This window comes from Nicotiana tabacum, chromosome 21 (genome assembly GCF_000715075.1).
Source record: "Nicotiana tabacum cultivar K326 chromosome 21, ASM71507v2, whole genome shotgun sequence".
NCBI lineage: Eukaryota > Viridiplantae > Streptophyta > Magnoliopsida > Solanales > Solanaceae > Nicotiana > Nicotiana tabacum.
In genome coordinates, this window is record NC_134100.1 from 66,451,788 (window position 1) to 66,475,398 (window position 23,611).

General features: G+C 37.9%; 1 protein-coding gene across 1 annotated transcript; it reads left to right on the top strand.

Annotated features, from left to right (window-relative positions):
• The first annotated feature begins 20,279 nt into the window (after positions 1-20,279).
• LOC107784379 (protein NRT1/ PTR FAMILY 6.2) lies at positions 20,280-23,399 on the top strand. Its single transcript, XM_016605507.2, has 6 exons — positions 20,280-20,419; positions 20,509-20,602; positions 21,011-21,228; positions 21,312-21,859; positions 22,095-22,441; positions 22,693-23,399. Exons 1-6 carry the CDS (start codon positions 20,417-20,419, stop codon positions 23,232-23,234), a joined length of 1,752 nt encoding a protein of 583 aa, XP_016460993.1. The 5' UTR covers positions 20,280-20,416; the 3' UTR covers positions 23,235-23,399.
• Positions 23,400-23,611: the final 212 nt, after the last annotated feature.

The following is a 23,611-nucleotide window of genomic DNA, read 5'->3' on the forward strand; positions in this document are numbered from 1 at the left end:
CTAAAGTTCATAATATGAATTTTTGAGTTTTGAACATCTAATTGGAGTCGAATTTGAGTGAAACTAGTATGGTTGGACTCGTACTTGAATGGGTGGCCGTATTTTGTGAAATTTGTCGGGTTCCGAGGTGCGGGCTCTGGGGTCGACCTTTGGGTCGATTTTTAGAATTTGTTAAAGATTGAGACTTTATGATCCGGAATAGTCTCTTACGAGTTTTATTTGTGCTTTGAAGTTATTTTGATTAGATTTGAGCCGCCCAGAGGTCATATCACCCGAGGAGTTCATTTTGAGTATCGGTTTGCCTTCTTTGAGGTAAGTGTTTTGCCTAACTTTGCTGAGGGAATTTTTCCTACTAATTGACATTGTTTGCTACATGCGAGTGTGATACATATATGAGGTGACGAGCTTATATGCATGTGTCAGGGTAACCATGCTTGGGGGTAAAATATGTTATAAACAGTGTCTTGTAGAGTCACGTGATCTTCTTGCCTCATGCCTTACTTGGCTCCTAGATACTAAGAACATAGTATTAAATGTTAGAAACTAAGACTTAGCTTATTATAACATGATCAAATTTGATGGAAATTCAGAGAATATATTGGTGTGTTTAATTCGGACATCAATATGCATAATTATTAATACATTGCTACGACCGATATTCTTGAGATACAAGATTCTATACTTGTGTTGTAGATCATTTGTGAAATTTGTTGGAATACTTGAATAAAAAGGTTCTTGTAGGTGTATTGAACTATTGTTGGCTTGGAAGTTGTGATTGGGATTCATATGAAATATTTATTTAAACACTCCCCTTGACGTTATTTATGCTTCCTGCCTTGTTTGTCATTGATATACATATGCTTGGTAAAGAAGAGTGTAAATCATGAAGGGTGATGCCGTACCTTTGTTTATGCATTATCATGTGAGGGAGAGTGTAAAGCACTAAGGGTGATGCCATGCCATATTATTTGAGAGTTAAAGCACGAAGGGTGATGCCGTGCCATATTATTGAGAGTAAAAGCATGATGGGTGATGCTGTGCCATATCATTGTGAGTAAAAGCACGAAGGGTGATGCCGTGCCATGTTATGTGAGTAAAAGTACTAAGGGTGATGTCGTGCCATTGTATTTATATTATTACGCTTTCATGTTATGGTGAGTTCATGGCACGAAAGGTGTTTCCGTACAAGTGAGGACGAGCGACATGCATTATGTTGTGATATTTCTTTCTTGCATATACCTTCATGTCTTTACCTGGAGTTGTTATTGTCGTGTTCATGGTTCTTATGTGATATGTCTTATTGGTCTGTCTTTATCCTCTATCACCTTGTTGTCATGCTATCATGCCTTCTATTTGCTTAAACTTGCTAATATCATGCCTATTTCCAGCTGTTAGGATTTCATCCATGTCATCAGTTTTGTTGCACTTAAGTGTAGGTCTTCTTCCATACTAATCGTTCTTGTCCCTACTTGCTAACTTATAAAGATCATGTGTCCGCTTCCTTATTTGTCATATTTGTCTTCATGCCTTCACCTTGCTAGTTAGTCGAAATTACATTACTTTTTCCTAATCATTGTCATTACCTATATGCTTTCTGTTCAGTCTGTTACTGATGTTCTCATGTACACTCTCGTCCTCCATAGTTATTTGCATATTTCCCACTCTGTCATTTCTATTATCGGCATTTTTGTCATATGGCTGGTACTGCTTTATGCATAATTAGTGAGGATGAGATAAATGTAGGAAGAGTGTTGCCGTACCGTTGAATTTGATGTCTTGGTTATATTTCTCACATTATGAAAGTTTTAATGTGATTGTTTAGATTTATTGGCTTTCGCTCTCAGGAATGGATTGTGTGAGATTTTGATACCTGTTGAATTGTGTTTTCTTTTAGTACTCCGTTATTGCTTTGTATAATCATTTCGTGTGCTCTACTCTGTTGTACTGTAGTATAGTTTTATTGTTAGTTACATTACAGGTTTTATCAATGAGCATCTTTTAACCAAAGCCACGTCACTACTTCGACGAGGTTAGACAAGATACTTACTCATTATATGGGGTCGGTTGTACTGATACTACTCTTCTGCACATTATGTGTTGATATTGGTTGCTGTTGTTGATGTGTTCTATGGTTGCCGGGATTGAAGATGTACCCGCGTTCCTGTTGTAGCTGCCTCTTGTTCATGGTAGCCCTAGATTTATAAAAACTCTCTTTATGTACTTTTCAAACAGAAGATATATTTACTTCATATCAGCTTGTAAATTCTATTCTTAGAAGCTTGTGATTTGTACTACCATTCTTTGGGGATGTATAAGACTTAGATAACTCCTTTGTTAAATTATGTTATTAAATTAATTAAAAATGGGAAATCGTTAATTGGCTTACCTAGCGGGATGAGTTAGGTGCCATCATGACTGGTGAATTCCGGGTCGTGACAGGTGGTATCAGAGCTCTAGGTTCATAGATTGTACGAGTCATGAGCAAGTGTCTAGTAGAGTCTTGCGGATCGGTATGATGGCGTCCATACCTATCTTCGAGAGGCTGCAGGGCATTTAGGATAAACTTCCCATCCTTCTTTCCTTATCGTGCGACATTGATTCCGCTTGGAGCGTAACTTTTTGAATTCCTTCCATGCATTCGTTTGCGCATGCGAGCGCTCGGTATCGGCGGAGCATCGACGACTTGTGAGTCCTTGGATGAGATGAGAGATATGATTCCTGTATGCTAATGATGGGTCAGTCTGGAGTACTTAAGGCCAGGTTGTGACTGTGGTTTGAGCACTGGGATCTCGGTTGTATGGGCATATGCTTTTGGACTTATATGTCCGGTAGTGTCCCTATGAGTAGAGATGCAACAGGCGAGTGGTTGGGTGACTAAATGACGAGTAGGATGTGGCTGCAGACTATATTCGGGTGATTGAATGTGACGAATGGAGTCTGCTTGAGGTGTAAAAAGGGGTAATGGGCGTTGCTTTCTATCTTGATATGGCGTATAGTCTCGAGTTATGAGTGTATTGAAAGGCTTTCGTGTTGTTTAATTGTGAAACGGATTGTACTCTCATGCCTTATTGATGAGTTCAGACTCAGGAAGCTTAAGTGATGGCATAGTGGTCGTGGCTAGGGTTTAAGATTTACAGTGGATGGTGTCGAGGCTCGCGGTATTTCCATATCACTGTGGATTATGCATTTCATTAACAGGAAGACTAAGTGGTGGACGGAACGACTTTATATTCACAGAAGGTCCCTTCAGAGGGGGTGCCTTGGTTGTGGTACTTTGGGGTGCTAAGAGGGAATGCAACGGCTTATGGGCCTTAGGGCAGTGCGGTGTTTATTCTAGTACCTCTTATGGCGAGCTTTGGGGTAAGGATCATGGTGTTCTCGTAAGGAGGGGTATCAACTTGAGGTTAATCTAGAAGGAACTCAGAGGAAACATGGCAGTTTGATAGTAAATTGGATCAACACGGTAATGATGTGATCGGTTCCTTGGGTACTTATGATGTGGTGGGTCTTCACAGGTGTTTCGTGGCAATGTTCGTGGGTTTTGGGCAACTGTTTGTCTTGGTTGAGTTAGAGGGATTCAGTTCTGATAGCTTGGGTATGTGCCAATGGATTTTCCAAGGGTTCTCGATGATTTCTATCAGGGTTCTGGGTGAATACTTCCTATTGGTGTTAGGATACATGTTGCGTATTGGGATTTCCTCCTAGATTAGATCAAATAGAATATTTCTGACTGAACGGGATTGAGTTTTGAATATGCAAGGTCACGGTTCCGTTTTGAAGGGAAAGTCATGAATTCTTAGACAGAACGGACGGTTTCAGATGTCTAAATGGATGTTATTACTACTTGGTATTGCATGAGAAAGGTGTGCATTTCAGAAGGTGCATTGTGTTTTGACTTACGAATGCATCATTTATATTGCGATGCTCGCCTGGTTAGTCTGCTGGTGAGATTCAAATTTTGTTATATGACACGAAAAAATTTCAGAAGTATTCCTCGTGGGATGATTGTATACGAGAGATGTGTTAGACATTTGGGCGGTGGAGTTGGGATCAGGTAGGGTGATTCGTGTGTTACATGGATTTGAAGATTGGAGTTCTTAGAAACAAATTGTTTCGTGGTTGTGAACTATGAGATATGGCCAAAACCAGCCAGATGATGGTGTGTGTTACGGTTATGTCGTTGTGGACTTTTGGAGGGCTAATCGTCCGTTCGGGGATGACCGGAGTTAATTTGGGGGCTCATTGGTAGGCCCAATAAGGATGCGTATTCTGTATTGGATCGAATTTGCTTGCTCCTGCGCAGCTGTTACCACGTGTATATCATCGGGCGGAATGAATGTTATTCGCGCCTTGGTTTATGTTATATGTTTTCCTCTTATACTATGATGGATTGTGGGGGTTATATTGTCCTTCGCACGTATATTGTAATTCAGTTTAGGCTTCATGGTACTATGGGCGAGATGGCCTTCGCGATGTTGATTTTCTTATTGCACCATAGTTGTGCTTATCCTTCTTCAGTATTCTTTGTTCCTGATTATTTTCCCACAGTTGTATTTCTGTGCACACTATGGTGCTTGATATTGACACACATATGATCAGTGAGTCGAGCATTCTGGCTCGAGTGGTACCTTATGTGGATTGATATGATGGGATCGGTTTGCATGCCGCAACGGTACTGTGATGAAATGTAACTTCTGATGTTTACCTCGTGTAGTTTTGCTTTCACCTTGTTGAAAATAGTTCATAGTAAAATGCTAAAATTTCCCTGCTTGCTTAACTTGTTTAGTAGTCTTCTTATTTAGCTCTCCTACGGTTATCTGTCATGTCCAAATTATTACTTATTAGTGTTCGGGACCGTGTTATGTGGGGTTCCATTTGATTACTATTGATACTAGTCGGTGGGGCTGCTTGTAATGGCTGGGATGAGGTTTCTAGACTTGAGAATGGCACTATTTTAATGGGATGAGGAAGGTTTGGAAGAATAATATTATGTTTTGGTGAGGATTCGGGAAAAATGGCCTTGGGTGGACTAGTGAGTTTCTTGGATTATTGATCAGATGAGTGGTTAAGAGGTTATGCGTGTTTCTTTCATCATCGGCGGGGTATGAAGGTTTTAAATGAGGCTCTAATCGATATGAGGTTTGCTACCGACACTGGATTTGTTTTCAGGCAGTAATGGTGGTCAGTAGTTCCTATTGTGATTGTCCGAGTGATGGGGCGCATCATGCGATTTCATCCTGGGGTTTATGGTTATGGCCTAATATAGCTTGTTCAGGCTTATACTATGTATAGATGTGAGATTTGGGGCTTATAATGAATTCGGGGTGTTAAAGATTGGGTTCAAAGGTTTAAGGACCAAGGTTGAAGTAAGGATCTCTAGTTAGGTTCTGTTGGCAAGTTTATATGGGGCAAGGTGACGTGGGATCACCCCTGGGTTTATGCATAGTAAGATTATACCGTGATTTGATAGCTTTAGAATGGCTCCTAGCACGTTCGAGGACGAACATGTGTTTAGTGGTGGAGGATGTAACGACCTGATAGGTCATTTTGAGAATCTGCACTTCACTCGGAGTTTTGAGAGCTCGAGCATCTCCGCATGATGTGTTATGACTTGCGTAAATCATAGATGTTGGTTTTCAAGTTATCCAGAATCGATTTGGAAGGATGAACTTCAAGATTCAAGCTCTAAGTTGGAAGAATTGACTAAGGTTGGATTTTTGGGTAAACGATCTCGGAATTGGGATTTGAAGGTTTCAGCAGGTTCGTATGATGATTTCGGACTTGGGCGTATGTTCGGATTGGGTTTTGGATAACCCGGGAGCATTTTGGCGCCTATTGTGGAAGTTAGCATTTTTGGAATAAATTCATCATATTTGGGCTGAAGTGCATTTCAATGTTATCAATGTCTGTTTGGGATTCCGAGTCTAAGAATAACTTCGTATGGTGATTCTGGTATTAGGAGCGCGTCCGAAAATGGATTTGGAGGTCCGTAGGTCATTTTGGAGTCGTTTGGCAAAAGTTAGAAATTTGAAAGTTTTTGAGAAGTTTGACCGGAAGTGGACTTTTTGATATTGGGGTCGAAATCCGATTTTGAAAGTTGGAGCAGGTCCGTAATGTCAAATGTGACTTGTGTGCAAAATTTGAGGTCAATCGGACGTGATTTGATAGGATTCGGCATCGGTTGTGGAAGTTTGAAGTTTCAAGTTCATTGAATTCGAATCGAGGTGTGATTCGTCGTTCCGATGTTGTTTTGTGTGTTTTGAGGCCTCGAGTAGGTCCGTGTTATGTTATGGGACTTGTTGATATGTTTGGACAGGGTCCCGGGGGCCTCGGGTATGTTCCGGGTGGGCTACAGGACATTTTCCTCCTATTTTGAACTGCTGAATCTGTCATCTGGTTTTCCTTCATCGCGTTTGCGTCCTTGCACTCGCGTTCGCGTAGTGTTATTTTGGAGGGTGTAATATTTCCTCTTCGCGTTCGCAGTTACCCTTTCATGTTCGCGAAGTTCTTCCATCTCCTTCTTCGCGTTCGCATTCCATATGTCGCGTTCGCGAAGTGCAAACCAGGCCCCGGGCACTGGTGATCATTTTCCTCTTCGCGTTCGCGTGTCTCTTACGCGTTCGCGTAAGTCCTGTCCCTTGTTCATCGCGCTCGCGTCCCATTTCTCGCATTCGCGAAGGGTATTCTGGGTAGCTTTTGTTTTCTTCTTCGCGAACGCGATAGTTCTTCCGCGTTCACGATGCATAAAAGACCTGGGTAGTGTTCTTTTAAAAATCGTGATTTTGACTTCATTTTAACATTTCCAAGCCCGGATTGAGGCGATTCTTGGAGAAAATTTCACATTGTGGAATAGGGTAAGTGTTCTCTACTCATTTCTGATCTTATATCACGAATCTACCCTTGTTTTTGGTAATTGGATTATGTATTTTATAGAGGAAATTGGAAGTTTTGGCCTAAAGTTCATAATATGAATTTTTGAGTTTTGAGCATCGAATTGGAGTCGGATTTGAGTGAAACTAGTATGGTTGGACTCGTACTTGAATGGGTGGCCATATTTTATGAAATTTGTCAGATTCCGAGGTGCAGGCCCGGGGGTCGATTTTTAGACTTTGTTAAAGATTGAGACTTTATGATCCGGAATAGTCTCTTACGAGTTTTATTTGTTCTTTGAAGTTATTTTGATTAGATTTGAGCCGCCCGAAGGTCATATCACCCGAGGAGTTCATTTTGAGTATCGCTTTGCCTTCTTTGAGGTAAGTGATTTGCCTAACTTTGTTGAGGGAATTTTTCCTACTAATTGACATTGTTTGCTATATGCGGGTGTAATACATATATGAGGTGACGAGCATATATGCATATTCCAGGGTAACCATGCTCGGGGGTAAAATATGTTATAAACTGTGTCTTGTAGAATCACGTGATCTTCTTGCCTCATGCCTTACTTGGCTCCTAGATACTAAGAACATAGTATTAAATGTTAGAAACTAAGACTTAGCTTATTATAACTTGATCAAATTTGATGGAAATTCAGAGAATACATTGGTGTGTTTAATTCGGTCCTCAATATGCATAATCATTAATACATTGCTACGGCCGATATTCTTGAGATACTAGATTCTATACTTGTGTTGTAGATCATTTGTGAAATTTGTTGGAATACTTGAATAAAAAGGTTCTTGTGGGTTTATTGAACTATTGTTGGCTTGGAAAGTTGTGATTGAGATTCACTTGAAATATTCGTTTAAACACTACCCTTGACGTTATTTATGCTTCCTGCCTTGTTTGTCATTGATTTACATATGCTTGGTATGGAAGAGTGTAAATCACGAAGAGTGATACCGTGCCTTTGTTTATGCATTATCATGTAAGGGAGAGTGTAAAGCACGAAGGGTGATGCCGTGCCATATTATTTGAGAGTTAAAGCACGAAGGGTGATGCCATGCCATATTATTGAGAGTAAAAGCACGAAGGGTGATGCCGTGCCATGTTATGTGAGTAAAATCACGAAGGGTGATGCCATGCCATTGTATTTATATTATTACGCTTTCATGTTATGGTGAGTTCATGGCACGAAGGGTGTTTCCGTGCAAGTGAGGACGAGAGACTTGCATTATGTTGTGATATTTCCTTCTTGCAGATACCTTCATGTCTTTACCTGGAGTTGTTATTGTCGTGTTCATGGTTCTTATGTGATATGTCGTTATTGTAAAGTCTTTATCCTCTATCACCTTGTTGTCATGCTATCATGCCTTCTATTTGCCTAAACTTGCTAATATCATGCCTATTTCCTGCTGTTAGGAATTCATCCGTGCCATCTGTTTTGTTGCACTTAAGTGTAGGTCTTCTTCCATACTAGTCGTTCTTGTCCCTACTTGCTAACTTATAAAGATCATGTGTCCGCTTCCTTATTTGTCATATTTATCTTCATTCCTTCACCTTGCTAGTTAGTCGAAATTACATTCCTTTTTCCTAATCATTGTCATTACCTATATGCTGTCTGTTCAATCTGTTACTGATGTTCTCATGTACACACTCGTCCTCCATAGTTATTTGCATATTTCCCACTCTGCCATTTCTGTTATCGGCATTTCTGTCATTTGGCTGGTAATGCTTTATGCATAATTGGTGAGGATGAGATAAATGCGCAAAGGGTGTTGTCGTGCCGTTGAATTTGATGTCTTGAGTATATTTCTCACATTATGAAAGTTTTGATGTGATTGTTGTGATTTATTGGCTTTCGCTCTCAGGAAATGATTGGGTGAGATTTTGATACATGTTGAATTGTGTTTTCTTTTGGTACTCTATTATTGCTTTGAATAATCGTTTCGTGTGCTCTACTCTGTTGTACTGTAGTATAATTTTATTGTTAGTTACATTACAGGTTTTATCAATGAGCATCTTTTAACCAAAGCCTCGTCACTACTTCGACGAGGTTAGACAAGATACTTACTCAGTACATGGGGTCGGTTGTACTGATTCTACACCTCTGCACATTGCGTGTGTTGTTGTTGCTATGTTCTATGGTTGCCGGGATTGAAGATGTACCTGCGTTCTTGTTGTAGCTGCCTCTTGTTCATGGTAGCCCTAGATTTATAAAAACTCTATTTATGTACTTTTCAAACAGAAGATGTATTTACTTCATATCAGCTTATAAATTCTATTCTTAGAAGCTCATGATTTGTAGTACCAGTCCTTGGAGATGTATAAGACTTAGATAACTCCTTTGTTAAATTGTGTTATTAAATTAATTAAAAATAGGAAATCGTTAATTGGCTTACCTAGCGGAATGGGTTAGATGCCATCACGACTGGTGAATTCTGGGTCGTGATAATGGGCCAAGTGCCTTGGGCCTGATTTTGGTCCGAAATTAGCCTTGTATTAGGTTACAAATTAAATATGAGAAATTTGTTTAAAATAATTTATAAAAAGTAATTATTAAATAATAAAAATATTATTTATATAGTAAAATGATTGAAAATAATAGCTTAACATAATAAAAACATAAAAATTCTATTTTAGCACAAATAATGTAGTAAATGTAATTATGTATATAATATAGGCTATTAATGCAAAATTGCGTAACTAGCTGAAAAATACAAATATAATTATATGAAATGAAGTAAAATGTTATAAAACATATATGCGGGTGTAATAATAAGTTTATATGATTAAGTCATCACAAAAATAATTTGAAAGGATAATTAATAAATATTTGAACTATTTAAATTTAAAATAAAATCAATTTTAAAGCTTTAAAAATTATGAAAAATTATAGAAAATACTTATATGACTCTTGTAAATTGAGCAATGATGCAGAATGATATTTTGAAAGTATATATAATAGTTCATAAAATATGAGGACAAAATTGGGTATCAATAACGGCATCCTAAGGTGGGAGTTTTGGGTCGTAGCAATTGTATTCAAATTAATTAGCATAATGAAGACCCATTAACACAATATTAAGTAATAAAGTAAAATAAAAGTGGTATATGAAGATCTCCCAGAATACTGCTTACATTGTAGACACCTGGGTCATGAAGAGTACTACTGCTCTATATAAAAAAAAAAGGAGAAGAAGAAGGCAGCAACAGAAACAATTCATAATAACTATAATCATCCTACAAGCAAGCATGAGGGAGCAAGTGGAGCACATCAGGAACAGATCTTACATGGACATAACAAGGAGTAGAATACGAGCCAGAAAATAGTTGAGCAAAATCAAATGGAGGAACACCAAGGCAGAATAAATCACACAGCCACTGCACAACAATCAACAAAAGAAAACCATCCCAAAGATCTGTGGCAATCTCAAAAGAAGAAGAATTTTAAGGGTATCTACCATAGAAACAGACAACAAAAACCAAAACAGGTTTATAAGCAAGTACCTGAAGCAAATGTAATCAGAACAGTCGAGGCCACATGTTTAGTGGCCAAATCGCAAAATGTTCCAGCAACAACTCTTGCAAGAGTATCAGACCCATTTTTCAAGGCTGTAGAGGATGCTGTTGTAAGTTGTGGAGGAAAGCTGATTGAAAAGGAGACACTGGAAGAGAAAGGAGATCTCAAGGAAGTGAGTGCTTCTATTATAGACAACATACTATCAACTTCTTCCAATGAAATATACCTCCAGGAAATTGGAACTATTGGAACTAACACCAATGACACTACCAAATCTGACAGCAGAGACAAGAACAAGTCCCATGACCAATAGCAGAAGCTTCAAATATTGGAAACCAACAGAAATCAAAAGAAACAATATTTAGGGTCTATTGAAACATCATGCTCTAATGAGGATAATACTGCAAATGACTCACTGAGGAGGGAAGACATTTCCAACAATGCTTCCTGTCAAAAAAACCTGCAACAACAACCAAGCTTAGAATTAGAAAATCGTGTTGTAGGAGGCTCTAATACCATTCCAACCAACAAGAATGTTCATCAACAGCGGTGCAACAAACACTGAAATCCAATGTGAATGAGCATATAGAACAAGCCAGGAATATTGACAATCCAAGCTCCAACATTAAAGGGTCTAGAACTAAAAATAGCACACACATAGATTCTGCTTGAAACAGAGGAACTACTACAATGTTGAGGATAATTGACTGGGTAAAGGAGAGGTTTGGAATACTAAAGGAAACACTAAATGTTCCACTGAATCATGCATGTCATGATATACCCTCTTAGACCTTTGAAGTGCCACCAAAATCCACTAGGAATACAAGTTTTGATAAACAAGTATAGAGTGATGAATTAGAGGATTCAGAACTAACGTCTGTCACAAATGCTTGTATAAGAGTTGACAACCAAGAGTTCAATACACAGTAACGACAAAAAACCAATGCAAACAACTCAAGTACTTCCACCAATAGTTCCCCAAGGGAGATTCCACTCACTGCAGCATCGTCATAAGATCTCCAAAAAATTGGTGCAAATACAATACAAACAACTGGAATAGCAATTCAATATCACATACCAACAGAACAACCTACTTTGGAATCTACACATGAGTTGTAGTTCAAGAAGTGTCAGCAACATTTGACAACTGGAGATTATACTCATTTAGTGACAAATTATGCAAATGGAAATAACTGTCACCATGCTATGATTCCCCATCAAGAAAGTGATGTTGATTCAGTTTCTGTGCATTGTAATTCATATACCGGATAACCTTTATAGATTGAAGTCAACATTCCATTAAAAATACCTTTACAGGTCCTACATGAACTTGTCACTCACACTGTTACTCCAGGTAACTTGCAGCAGGCCGTAGTTAATATTCAACAATTTGAGGAAGAAGGCGATGATGAATCAACCGCTAGAAACTTTAGGGCAGTAGCAAGGGAAGTTGATCTATCTCCAAGGTCTGGAGATAAATCTGGAAAGAGAACAAAGAAACATGGCCAACCCAAAGAAACTCAAATAACCAAAAAGAATCTTGCCTAGAAGGGCATCCTCACAAACTAAATGATGATAAAGTCTCTCATTTGGAACATAAGGTCTATGAATACTCAACAGGTCTTTCAGAGAGTGATAAATATGCAGAGACAACATAGGTTTTTAATTATTGCACTTATGAAACCTTTCCAGAACTGTGGCCACATTAAAACATACAAAAGGAGACTTGGTATGGAAGCTGTTATGTCAAACATCAATGGAAAAATTTGGATATTCATTGAAGCTGGTGTAGAATAGGAATTGATTATGGACACCGAGCAGCATGTTACTATTAAGGTATTTCATCAGGAAATATCAAGACATATCTTCATGACTTTTGTATATGCCAAATGTTCTTCACTTGAAAGGCTGGAACTGTGGGACTACTTATATTACTTGGCTAGTGATATGGATATGCCTTGGATCGTTGGAGGGGATTTCAATGTCGTCTTACATGAAGATGAAAAGATAGGAGGACTACCAGTGCACCCACCTGAATATGAAGACTTTGCCTTTTGTGTAAACTCTTGTGGTTTGTTTGACCTTAGTTACAAAGGCAGTCCTTTCACTTGGTGGAATGGTAGACCAAATGAACAATGCATCTTCAAACGACTTGATAGGATCTTTGTCAATCTGTCTTTCCAGAATCTCTTCCCAAATATAGAAGTAGAACATCTGATACGGACATGATCAGATCATGCACATTTGCTGATGAACTGTGGGCAGGAATCTATGCAATTTGTTAAACATTTTAAGTTCCTTAATTTCTTGACAAAGCATGACACTTTCAAACAAGTAGTCAAGCAAAACTAATTGGCAGATTTTATTAGGGATCCTTTCTTGATGTTCAAACAGAAATTGAAGAGAGTGAAAGCGGCCCTTTCACACTGGAGTAAAGTTACCTTTGGAGATATCTTCAAGCAACTAGCTATTATGGAGGATATTGTCAGAGTAAAGGAGTTACTATTTGAGGAGGAACCAACAATACATACAGAATTGTACTTCAACAAGCATAGGCAGAATTGAAAAAATACATGAGCATTGAAGAACAATACTGGAAACAAAAGACAGGAATGAAATGGATTGCTAAAGGGGATAGAACCACAAGATTCTTTCACAACCATGTAAACGGAAAGAGGCAGAAATTGAACCTCAAAAGATTACAGGGCACATATGGTAATTGGCTTGAAACACAGGAACTTATGGCAAATGCTGCAGTGGAGTTCTTCAGCAAACAGTTTACACAAACAGCGGATACTGCTAACTATGAAATGCTTAACAATGTACCTACTATGGTGACACTTGAACATAATTTAGAGTTGTGCAAATATCCTACAATCGATGAAGTGAAGGATGCAGGTTTTGCTTTATCTGGTGATAGTGCAAGTGAACCCGATGGTTTCACTGGCTTGTTCTACCAAACATGTTGGGACATTGTGGGGGAAGATATCTACATGCTGCTTCAAGAGTTCTATGATGGGGCACCACTCCCAAAATCCATAACACACACTAATCTTGTTCTACTGCCTAAGAAACCTCAAGTTCAAACATTCTCAGACTTACGACCAATAAGTCTAAGCAATTTCATCATCAAGGTAATATCAAGGGTATTACATGACAGAATGAAGAAGATACCTTCGTCATTGATTTCGCCCAACCAATCTGGCTTTGTTAAAGGAAGGAGTATTTTTGAAAATGTTCTGCTTACAAAAGAAATAATCACCGACATAAGGTTGAGAGGGAAACCGGCCAATGTCGTAATCAAGCTTGATATGGCGAAGGCTTACGACAGGGTTTCTTGGAAATATCTTTTACATGTTTTGAGGAAGATGGGGTTCGCTGAGCATTTCATCAACATGATAGGGAACCTATTGGTCAACAACTGGTACCCATGTCTAATCAATGGCCAAACATCATGGTTCTTCAAGTCCAGTAGAGGGATGAAACAAGGCGACCCCCTCTCTCCTGCATTGTTCATTCTGTCTGCGGAAGTACTATCCAAATCACTGAACAATCTGTTCTTAGACAAGAAATTCAAAGGATTTGGAATGCCCAAATAGACAGATCCATAAACCATTTGGCTTATGCAGATGACACTATAATCTTTTCATCTGCCGATCCTTACTCTCTGAAGAAAGTAGTTGACGTGCTCACAAACTATGAACAGATTTCTGGCCAGCAAATCAATAAGTCAAAGAGCTCTTACTACATACATACAAAGGTGTCAAGGAATTTGCATGAATCAGTTGGGTAAATCACTGGCTTCCAAAAAGAAGCATTCCTGTTCACTTACCTAGGTTGTCCAATGTTTTACACAAGAAGAAGGAAGGATTACTACAATGACCTCACAAAGAAAGTGAAGGCAAAATTGCACTCTTACAAGGGGAAACCACTGTCGTTTGGAGGCAAAGCAACACTTATAACTAGTGTGTTTCAGAGTTTACCTGCTCACATACTTTCAGTGTTGGATCCTCCAGACAATGATATTGAACACTTACACAAGATTTTCGCTAGATTCTTTTGGAGTTCCAATGACGAAGGCAGAAGCAGGCACTGGACAAAATGGCTAAACTTGTGTCTCCCTACAGAAAAAGGAGGATTAGGGTTCAAATCGCTATTTGATATCTCAAAGTCACTATTCGCAAAGTTGTGGTGGAAATTCAGAACATCGAAGTCATTGTGGTCAAACTTCATGTGGAATAAATATTGCAAGAAAGAAATTCCTAATGTCGTGCAATTAAGGGGGGATCGCATGTTTGGCAGAAAATGTTACAAGCAAGAGATGACGTCGAGCATGAAATCCTGTGGGAATTAAAAAGTGGCTCAAAAAATGTTTGGCACGAGATTTGGACTAGAATTGGAGCTCTATATCATCAAGTACCACCATAGTTCGACATCAACGAAGAGTTACAAGAAGTATCAAACTTAAGAACAGAAAATGGTTGGGATGATCAGCTGCTAGATCAAATATTCCCAGCAGATATAGCCAACCACATCAGGCAAGAAGTACACTTTGAAAATACAGATGGCTGCTGGGACACACCTATATGGATGCCAACACCATCAAGTAAATTTACAGTAGGGAGTGCATGGCACACCTTTAGGCATAGAGAACCAGCAAATCTGGAACAAAATTCGATATGGACAAAAGGATTACCCTTCAAAATTTCATTTTTCCTATGGAGATTATCGAGAGGAAAGGTGCCAACAGATGACTTATGGAGGAGAAATGGATATCAAATTGTTTCAAAATGTTGGTGTTGCTTTCCACCACAGGAAGAAAGCAAGGTTAGGTTTACACTTCATACATCACTACTTTCAACCTAAAGTTAGGTTTGTTACTTATTGAGTACATGTAGTCGGTTGTACTCATACTACGCTTCTTCACCTTGCGTGCAGATGTTGGATGTTGATGTGTATGGCGGGAGCTAGATTTGAAGATGTACCTGCGTTCCGGTCATATATGGCTCTTGATCTTGGTAGCTTTAGAATTTTAATCTGTTCATGTATATTTCAAACAGATGATGTATTTTATTTCATACCAACTTTGTAAATTATAAATATTAGAAGCTCATAATTTGTACTACCAGTCCAGAAAATGTATAAAGGTTCAGTTATTTTATCATTCATTTCTCTTAATAAATCTCATTAAATTGGATAGTTGTTAATTGGTTACCTAGTGGGTTGGGTTAGGTGCCATCACGACTAGTTGAATTATCCATAGTTTACCTGCTCACACACCTTCACGGTTTGGGTTATGGTTCCGGCAATTGAAATAGTTTTGTTATGTCAGTTGGGACTTGTGTGCAAAATTTGAGTTCATTCCGGGTTGATTTGATATGTTTCGGCGCGAGTTTTGGAAGTTGAAAGTTTAAAAGTTCATTAGGTTTTATTTGAGGTGCGATTCGTCGTTTCGATATTGTTATACGTGATTTGAGGCCTCGAGTAGGTCTGTGTTATGCTATGGGATTTGTTGGAATGTTCAGACGATGTCTCTAAGGGCTCGGACTTGATTCAGATTGTTCTCGGACCATTTTTCTTCATAATTGCACTGTTGGTTCTGCTGATGTCTGGTGCACCCAGTGTTCTTCGCGATCGCCGATTGAGGGATATGATCGCGTAAGGGAAAAATCTAGAGCTAAGTGTTTCTTCTTTGCTTTCGCGAATACTGGTCCGCGTTCGCGTAGGTTACTGCAGATTGAGCATCGCGTTCGCGCAAGTGTGCACACGTTCGAATTGTAGAGTTGTGCTGGGCAGGTCTTCATGGCTTCTTCATCGCATTTGCGAGCCTGGGGCCGCGTTCGCATAGGTTCTTTTCAGGGGCGGTACATTTTTTCCTTTGCGATCGCAAGGGTATTTCCTCGATCACGATTCATTAATTCGCCTAGTGATTATAAGTACTCTAATTTCGGGGGTTTCAGCTATTTTTGCATATTTGGAGATATGAAGCTCGGATGGAGACGACTTTTGAAGTGATTTTAACTATGTGGATTGGGGTAAGTGTTCTCTACTTATTTTTTATTATATTTCATGAATCTATCTTCATTTTTGGCATTTGATTGAGGATTTCAAGAGAGAAAATTGGGGGATTTTGTCTAAAGTTTTATAGAGTGAATTTTCGAGATTTGAACATCGATTTGGAGTCGGATTTGAGTGAAACTAGTTTGGTTGGACTCGTAATTGAATGAGTTATCGAATTTTGTGAGTTTTTTCGGGTTCTGAGGTGCGGGCCCAGGTTTGACTTTTTGGTTGACTTTGGGATTTTTATTATAGATTCGGCCTTTATCAATTGGGTTTGTTTTCTTATACATTATTTGATGTGTTTGAATTGATTTTGGCTAGTTTCGAGCCGTTCAGAGGTCGGTAGGTGAGAGATGGTAGTTTTGGAGTATTATTTGGCTTGCTTGGTATTGGATTTGGCTTGTTCAAGGTAAGTAACATTTCTAAACTTGGTGTTGAGGTTATGAACCCCTGAATCTACGTGATATGTATTTGGTGACACACATGCTAGGTGACGGGCGTGTGGGCGTGCACTGTGTGAAATATGACTCGATTGATCCTGTGGTACTGTGTAGTGACCTAATGTTGTTTCTATTCATGAAATTTCTACGTGCTAGAATAATTGAATTGTGATCCATGTTAGAAACTATGTCTAAGCCATATGTTTATCTCGTTAAGACCTACTGAGGTCATTTCTGCTGTCGAGTTATTTGCTTAAATTGCAGTTGCATACTCAGTCATACTCATTCATTTGCATATCATGTCTCAGTCTCTGTTGCGATTTATTGATACATCATATCATTATTTTTGGGCTGATTTTCATGACATTGTGAGCCCGAGGGACTGGAGAGATTGATGACTCAATGAGGCCGGGGGCCTATTTGTGAGTGATATTGATGGGATCGAGCTGCACGCTGCAACAAGTATTATTGATTCATGATGAGATCGGGTTGCACGCCGCAACATGTATTATTGATTTATGCCATGATTGGGTTATTATAGCACTCTGGATCTGCCCTTCCGGAGTCTGCACACCCACAGTGAGTGCAATTGTTATTGATTTTTGAGGCTGGATCTGCCCTGGGCTGGATCTGCCTTGTACAATGCCGAGTGCTAGAGCCGAGAGTGAGTGCCGAGTGATTAGGAGGACTGAGTGAATGTGAGGAATGAGTGACCGTGAGGACTGAGTGACTAAGAGAACTGAGTGAATTGATACTCTGAGAGTATACATATGGATTTACCACTGTGTTGCATTGCATTTGACATGCACACCTGACATGCAGGCATAAAGATGCATTTTCCTCATGTTGTACGGTATTACGTCATTCATGACCTCTCATACACATTGACATGTAGGCACAGAGATGTACTTTCCTCATGCCATCTAATAATGATACATTTACCTGTTAAAAGTTGTGGGAAAAATCACAGTTTTTCAAACTTACTCATATTTTGGTGATTTCAGTAAAATATTTGGGTTTTACTATTATACGTGAAAAGTATGACTATTGTTCCGCAACTGTGAACTAGTTGAACATAATATCTGTGGGTTATTTCTTGTATCACTTTTATTATATTGTTATGAGTTGTTGTTGGCTATTGGTATTGAACTCTGACCTTTGTCCCAGCTTGTCACTACTTTCAACCTAAGGTTAGGTTTGTTACTTATTGAGTACATAGGGTCCGTTGTATTCATATTACACTTCTGCACCTTGCGTGCAGATGTTGAATGCTGATGTTGTTGTGCACGGATGGAGCTAGATATGAAGATGTACATGCGTTCCGGTCATAGCTGACTCTTGATCTTGGTAGCTTTAGAATTTTAATATATTTATGTATATTTCAAACAGATGATGTATTTTATTTCATACTAGCTTTGTAAATTATAAATCTTAGAAGCTCGTGATTTGTACTACCAGTCCTTGGAAAATGTACAAAGGTTCAGTTATTTTATCATTCATTTGTCTCAATAAATCTCATTAAATTGGATAGTTGTTAATTAGCTTACCTAGCGGGTTGGGTTAGGTGTCATCACGACTAGTTGGATTTTTGGTCATGACATACTAATACAGTAAAAAATTCACATATAACATATTAACTCATAGTACTTCTCAAGTAAGGAATATAATCTTATCAAATGAAAAGAAACTTGACTTCCATACAAGTGCCTTTTGAAATATTCAACGCATATTATAATTTATTTTCTTTTGGTATCTTCCATATTTAAATACCAAAGTTAAAAATCTTAAATATAAAAGCAACTTTAACTTCTACACAAAACATCTCAAATTAGTAGAAAATGTGTCATAATTCAATGATGTCTTCACCCAAATGAATAAGAGACCCGACAAAATAGCTTTTCGGAGCCAAAAATATGAGTTATATTTTTTTCTTTTACTCAAATACAAATTTTCACCACAAAAAATCTCAAATTTATAAGGCTTCATTATAATTTTTCTCACATTTGTTCTTCTTAGGATCATGCTATATAACTCTGAAAATATACCTAGACTCCCACACTAAAAGAATTATTCAATTAGGGAATAACCTTTCCACGATTCATAAAGAGTTTTACTAGTTTCTCATACGAAAATCCATTAATTCTAGCTAATGCAAATTAATTCTCTTGATTGATTTTTCTTCAAATGAAACCAAATGAAACATTTGAAAATCCAATGGCACAATAAATTAATACTCTTGATTGATTTTTCTTCAAATGAAACAAAATGAAACATTTGAAAATCCAATGGCACAATAAATTAATACTCTTGATTGATTTTTCTTCAAATGAAACATTTGAAAATCCAATGGCACAATAAATTAATACTCTTGATTGTTTTTTCTTCTATGTGATAAGTTTTTATAATATCTCAAGCTTAAGACTCAAAAGATATAATGATATAATCTTAATAAATCTTAATTTACTTTTGATTTGGAGTATAAATTTATGTATAACAATCTATTAAAATGCAATAAATAATATATATGAATCCATAACTCTAAGGGGTTGTTTGGTATGATAGATAAGCAAAAATAATTTTGGGATAAAAATATAGTACCGCCTTATCTCTTGTTTGGTTACTAATTTTGGCATAAGTTATTCCAGGATTAAAAATAGTACCGAGATAACTTATACCTGTCGGAGGGTGAAATAAAAATCTTAGGATAAGTTATCTCAAGATAAAGCAGTAAAATTGTCACTCCCAGGATTAATACAACATACCAAACAATCAATAAAAAGTAATACCAAAATAACTAATTTCAGCATAAAAAGTCTTAGTATAACTAATTCCGGCATAACTTGTCTTCAAACCAAACGACCCCTAAGATAATGAGTTCAATTCTAATAAACTTTAAAATTTGAACTCATAAAACTTAAATTCTGGATAATCTACCTCTGCTTACTTTAACACAGCTTTTCATATTTGCATCACCTTTTGGATATAGTACGTATTATTTATCGATAATAAAATATTATTCGCTTATCAATGTTTTTTTGGGTGTAACATAGCCACTGTTTCAAGTTCACGAAAATTTGTTGGAATACACAATTTGAAGCTGCAAATCTTAATTTGAGAATTATTTCCTAATGGTTTTCACTCACAAACACATCTAACCTTTTATCAAATGAAATGCTATATGTTTAAAAAGCATACGACTCTAGACTTTTTTCAACAATTCAAATACTCGTTTCATTAACCTCAATCAAATATATGCTGTCCAAAAGGAAACGACAACTAAATGCTAGAACCTTCCATCTTTAAAAAATTAATGAGATATATAGGCCTAAATTCAATCAAGAAGTGATCTGTCGATCTCAAGCTAGTAGTGGAGGGACACTTTTTCCAAAAACCTTTGCTATAAAAGGAGGGAATTTGTAAGCGGAAAATCAAGAGTGTGAAAATAAAGAGTTTCAATAACTTTATATCTCTGGGGTCTTTTCTTTTCGACTGTTGACACTAATTAGTCGGGAAAGAAATGGTTAGTAGAATTAGTTAATACTATTATTACATTATCTACGTGTTTCCTGTCTTAATATTCTCTTCATCTCACCAATTACTTTGTTTCAGATGAGTTGGACTGTCTCAGATGCTGTGGACTACAAGGGGTCCCCAGCTGATAAGTCTAAAACTGGTGGTTGGGTACCTGCTGCTCTTATCTTAGGTTTGGACTGTATTATTATTTTATATTTTGAAACCATTTGGCTTTAATAAGTTGGTATAGCGATACAACTTGGAAGTCATATAAAAGTGTTTACTCTTTAAGTTTTTAAGATTTTAAAAGTCTTTATTTATTTTTTTAAATTTCGTGCCGAGTCAATTTTATTGGAGTTTTTAACTCGATCTCAGTGTTTCCTCGTGCTTTATAAGATAGTGATTGAGAAACTTAGCATGCATTTTTTGAATTCATTTTCATATGGTTATGCTTATTATGGTAAGTAATGGAAATTAAGAGTTAAGTTGCTTCTGTAACTAAACATTAAAGGCAATGACAAGTGATGTTAATAATTAAAGATATACTATTAACTAATGAAAAAGTGATTGATCTTCGTTGGTAAATGAAATTTTGCAGGGATTGAAATTGTTGAAAGGTTGTCGACAATGGGAATAGCAGTAAATCTGGTGACATACTTAGGTGGAACTATGCATTTGCCTAGTTCAACTTCAGCCAATATTGTAACAGATTTCATGGGCACATCATTCCTCCTCTGCCTCCTCGGCGGCTTTCTTGCTGACTCTTTCCTTGGCAGATACAAAACCATTGCAATCTTTGCTCTTATACAGACACTGGTAATTAAACTAATAATCATGAGGCCGTCAATATTAATAATGTTTTCAACTTTATATTAATAAAAACATAAAATTCTACTCAGGGAACTGGGATGTTAACACTGGCCGTTAGCCTACCGCAGCTGCGGCCACCTCCTTGCCATCGTCATGATGTCAGTTGTCAACCAGCAAAAGGTTCTCAAATGGGAATCCTATACATGGCCTTGTATCTCATAGCATTAGGTACTGGTGGCTTAAAATCAAGTGTCTCGGGATTTGGAACAGACCAGTTCGATGAGAAAGACGACAAGGAAAAGGCGCAAATGGCGTATTTCTTCAACAGATTCTTCTTCTTCATCAGCATAGGGACTTTGACAGCAGTAACCGTGCTTGTTTACATCCAAGATGAAGTCGGACGGAGCTGGGCTTATGGTGTTTGCTCTGTATCCATGCTCATTGCCATCCTAATCTTCCTTCTAGGTACTAAAAAGTACCGATACAAGAAAAGCTCGGGAAGTCCTATAGTACACATTTTTCAAGTCATTTTTGCTGCTATAAGGAAAAGGAAAATGGATCTTCCATATGATGTTGGCATGCTCTATGAGACTACTAATTCAGAGGCTACAAGAATCCAACACACACAAGAATTTAGGTTAGTTTTCTTTTTATATCAAAATTATGTTCGGCTAAACTTACTCGAAGATACTCTTAACATGGTGTGATATTGTCTGCTTTGGGCCAAATTCGTACGGTTTTTCCCAAAAGGTCTCACACCATTATGAGAACCATATTATCTTCTCAGCTACTAATATGGGACTACGTTCACACACCTAACAAATTCAAATATTGGACTCTTTAACTAACGATGTTTACTAATTTGGTTGTAGAGTACTGGACAAGGCTGCAATTGTAGCTGAGGGAGATTTTGAGGACCAATATGGATCATGCTCTGATCCAAATCCATGGAAGCTTAGCACAGTGACAAGAGTTGAGGAAGTGAAAATGATGGCAAGGCTGCTCCCAATTTGGGCCACCACTATAATTTTCTGGACCACCTACGCACAAATGATTACATTTTCTGTTGAACAAGCTTCCACCATGGAAAGATCAATTGGCAATTTCCAAATTCCAGCAGGGTCTCTCACTGTCTTCTTTGTTGCGGCCATCTTGATCACCTTGGCTGTTTATGACCGAATTATTATGCCACTTTGGAAGAAATGGAAGGGAAAACCAGGTATAACTTTTATGCCTTTTAAATATTTTGAATTGTTAAGTATTGTAACTAATGATGTACTTTCCAAATATGAATTTTATTTCGCAAAATTTAAAGATTCTATGTTTGAATTCGCGTCAAAATTAAGAAGTTTGACTCTCAAAATCCGAACTGCATCACATAAATTCGGGCAGAGGGAGGGAGTATATCTGAGTGGAGAATTAAGCTGAAGGTGCTTCATCAACCCTAAACATGCATGGTTAATTTTGCAGGTTTTAGCAGCCTACAAAGAATTTCCATTGGGCTTGTATTTTCCATAATAGGAATGGCAGCAGCTGCCTTAGCGGAGAAGAAAAGATTGACAGTTGCAAAATCCATGGGGCGCCACAACTCTTCAACTAATTTGCCAATTAGTGTATTCTTCTTGATCCCACAATTCTTCTTGGTAGGAGCAGGGGAAGCCTTCATATACACTGGCCAACTCGATTTCTTCATAACACAATCGCCCAAAGGGATGAAGACTATGAGCACTGGCCTTTTCTTGACAACCCTTTCGCTTGGTTTCTTCATTAGCAGCTTCTTAGTATCGGTTATCAAGAAGGTGACCGGAGGCAATGGTACTGATGAAGGCTGGCTTGCAGACAACATAAACAATGGAAGGCTAGACTTGTTCTACTGGCTTCTTGCTGTGTTGGGAGTTATAAACATTGTGATTTACCTAATTTGCGCAACATGGTACAAGCCAAGGAAGCCTAAGTCAGCCATACAGATGGAGAATCCGCACACTAAAAATGCAGCTGAAGAGAAGTGCTAGGATTTATGCTGTTCAAGTTGCCCTTTTCTTAATTTTATTAGCCAATATACAGTGAAAGAGCTGTTGTTTCAGTTTAGTTTCTGTTCTCTATATATCGTGTTTGGATCAGTAAATTGGTTTTCGGTTTTGCAGTATCCTAATAATCTTATTTCTATCTTGATAAAATGTCTATCCACTGGCTTTATCATGACCTTTGTAATGCTTCGATGGGAAATGTTTACTCACTAAATTCATGAAAATTAATACCTTTGGTTAGTTTGTCTCACAAAAGCACTTACACACAAGAAATTTAAGCGTAGTTATTGCGAGTTAAAATAGTTGATTAGACGAAGAGTAACCGCGTTGCGTAGAGGATTTGATGCAGACTAGCAGCGCAA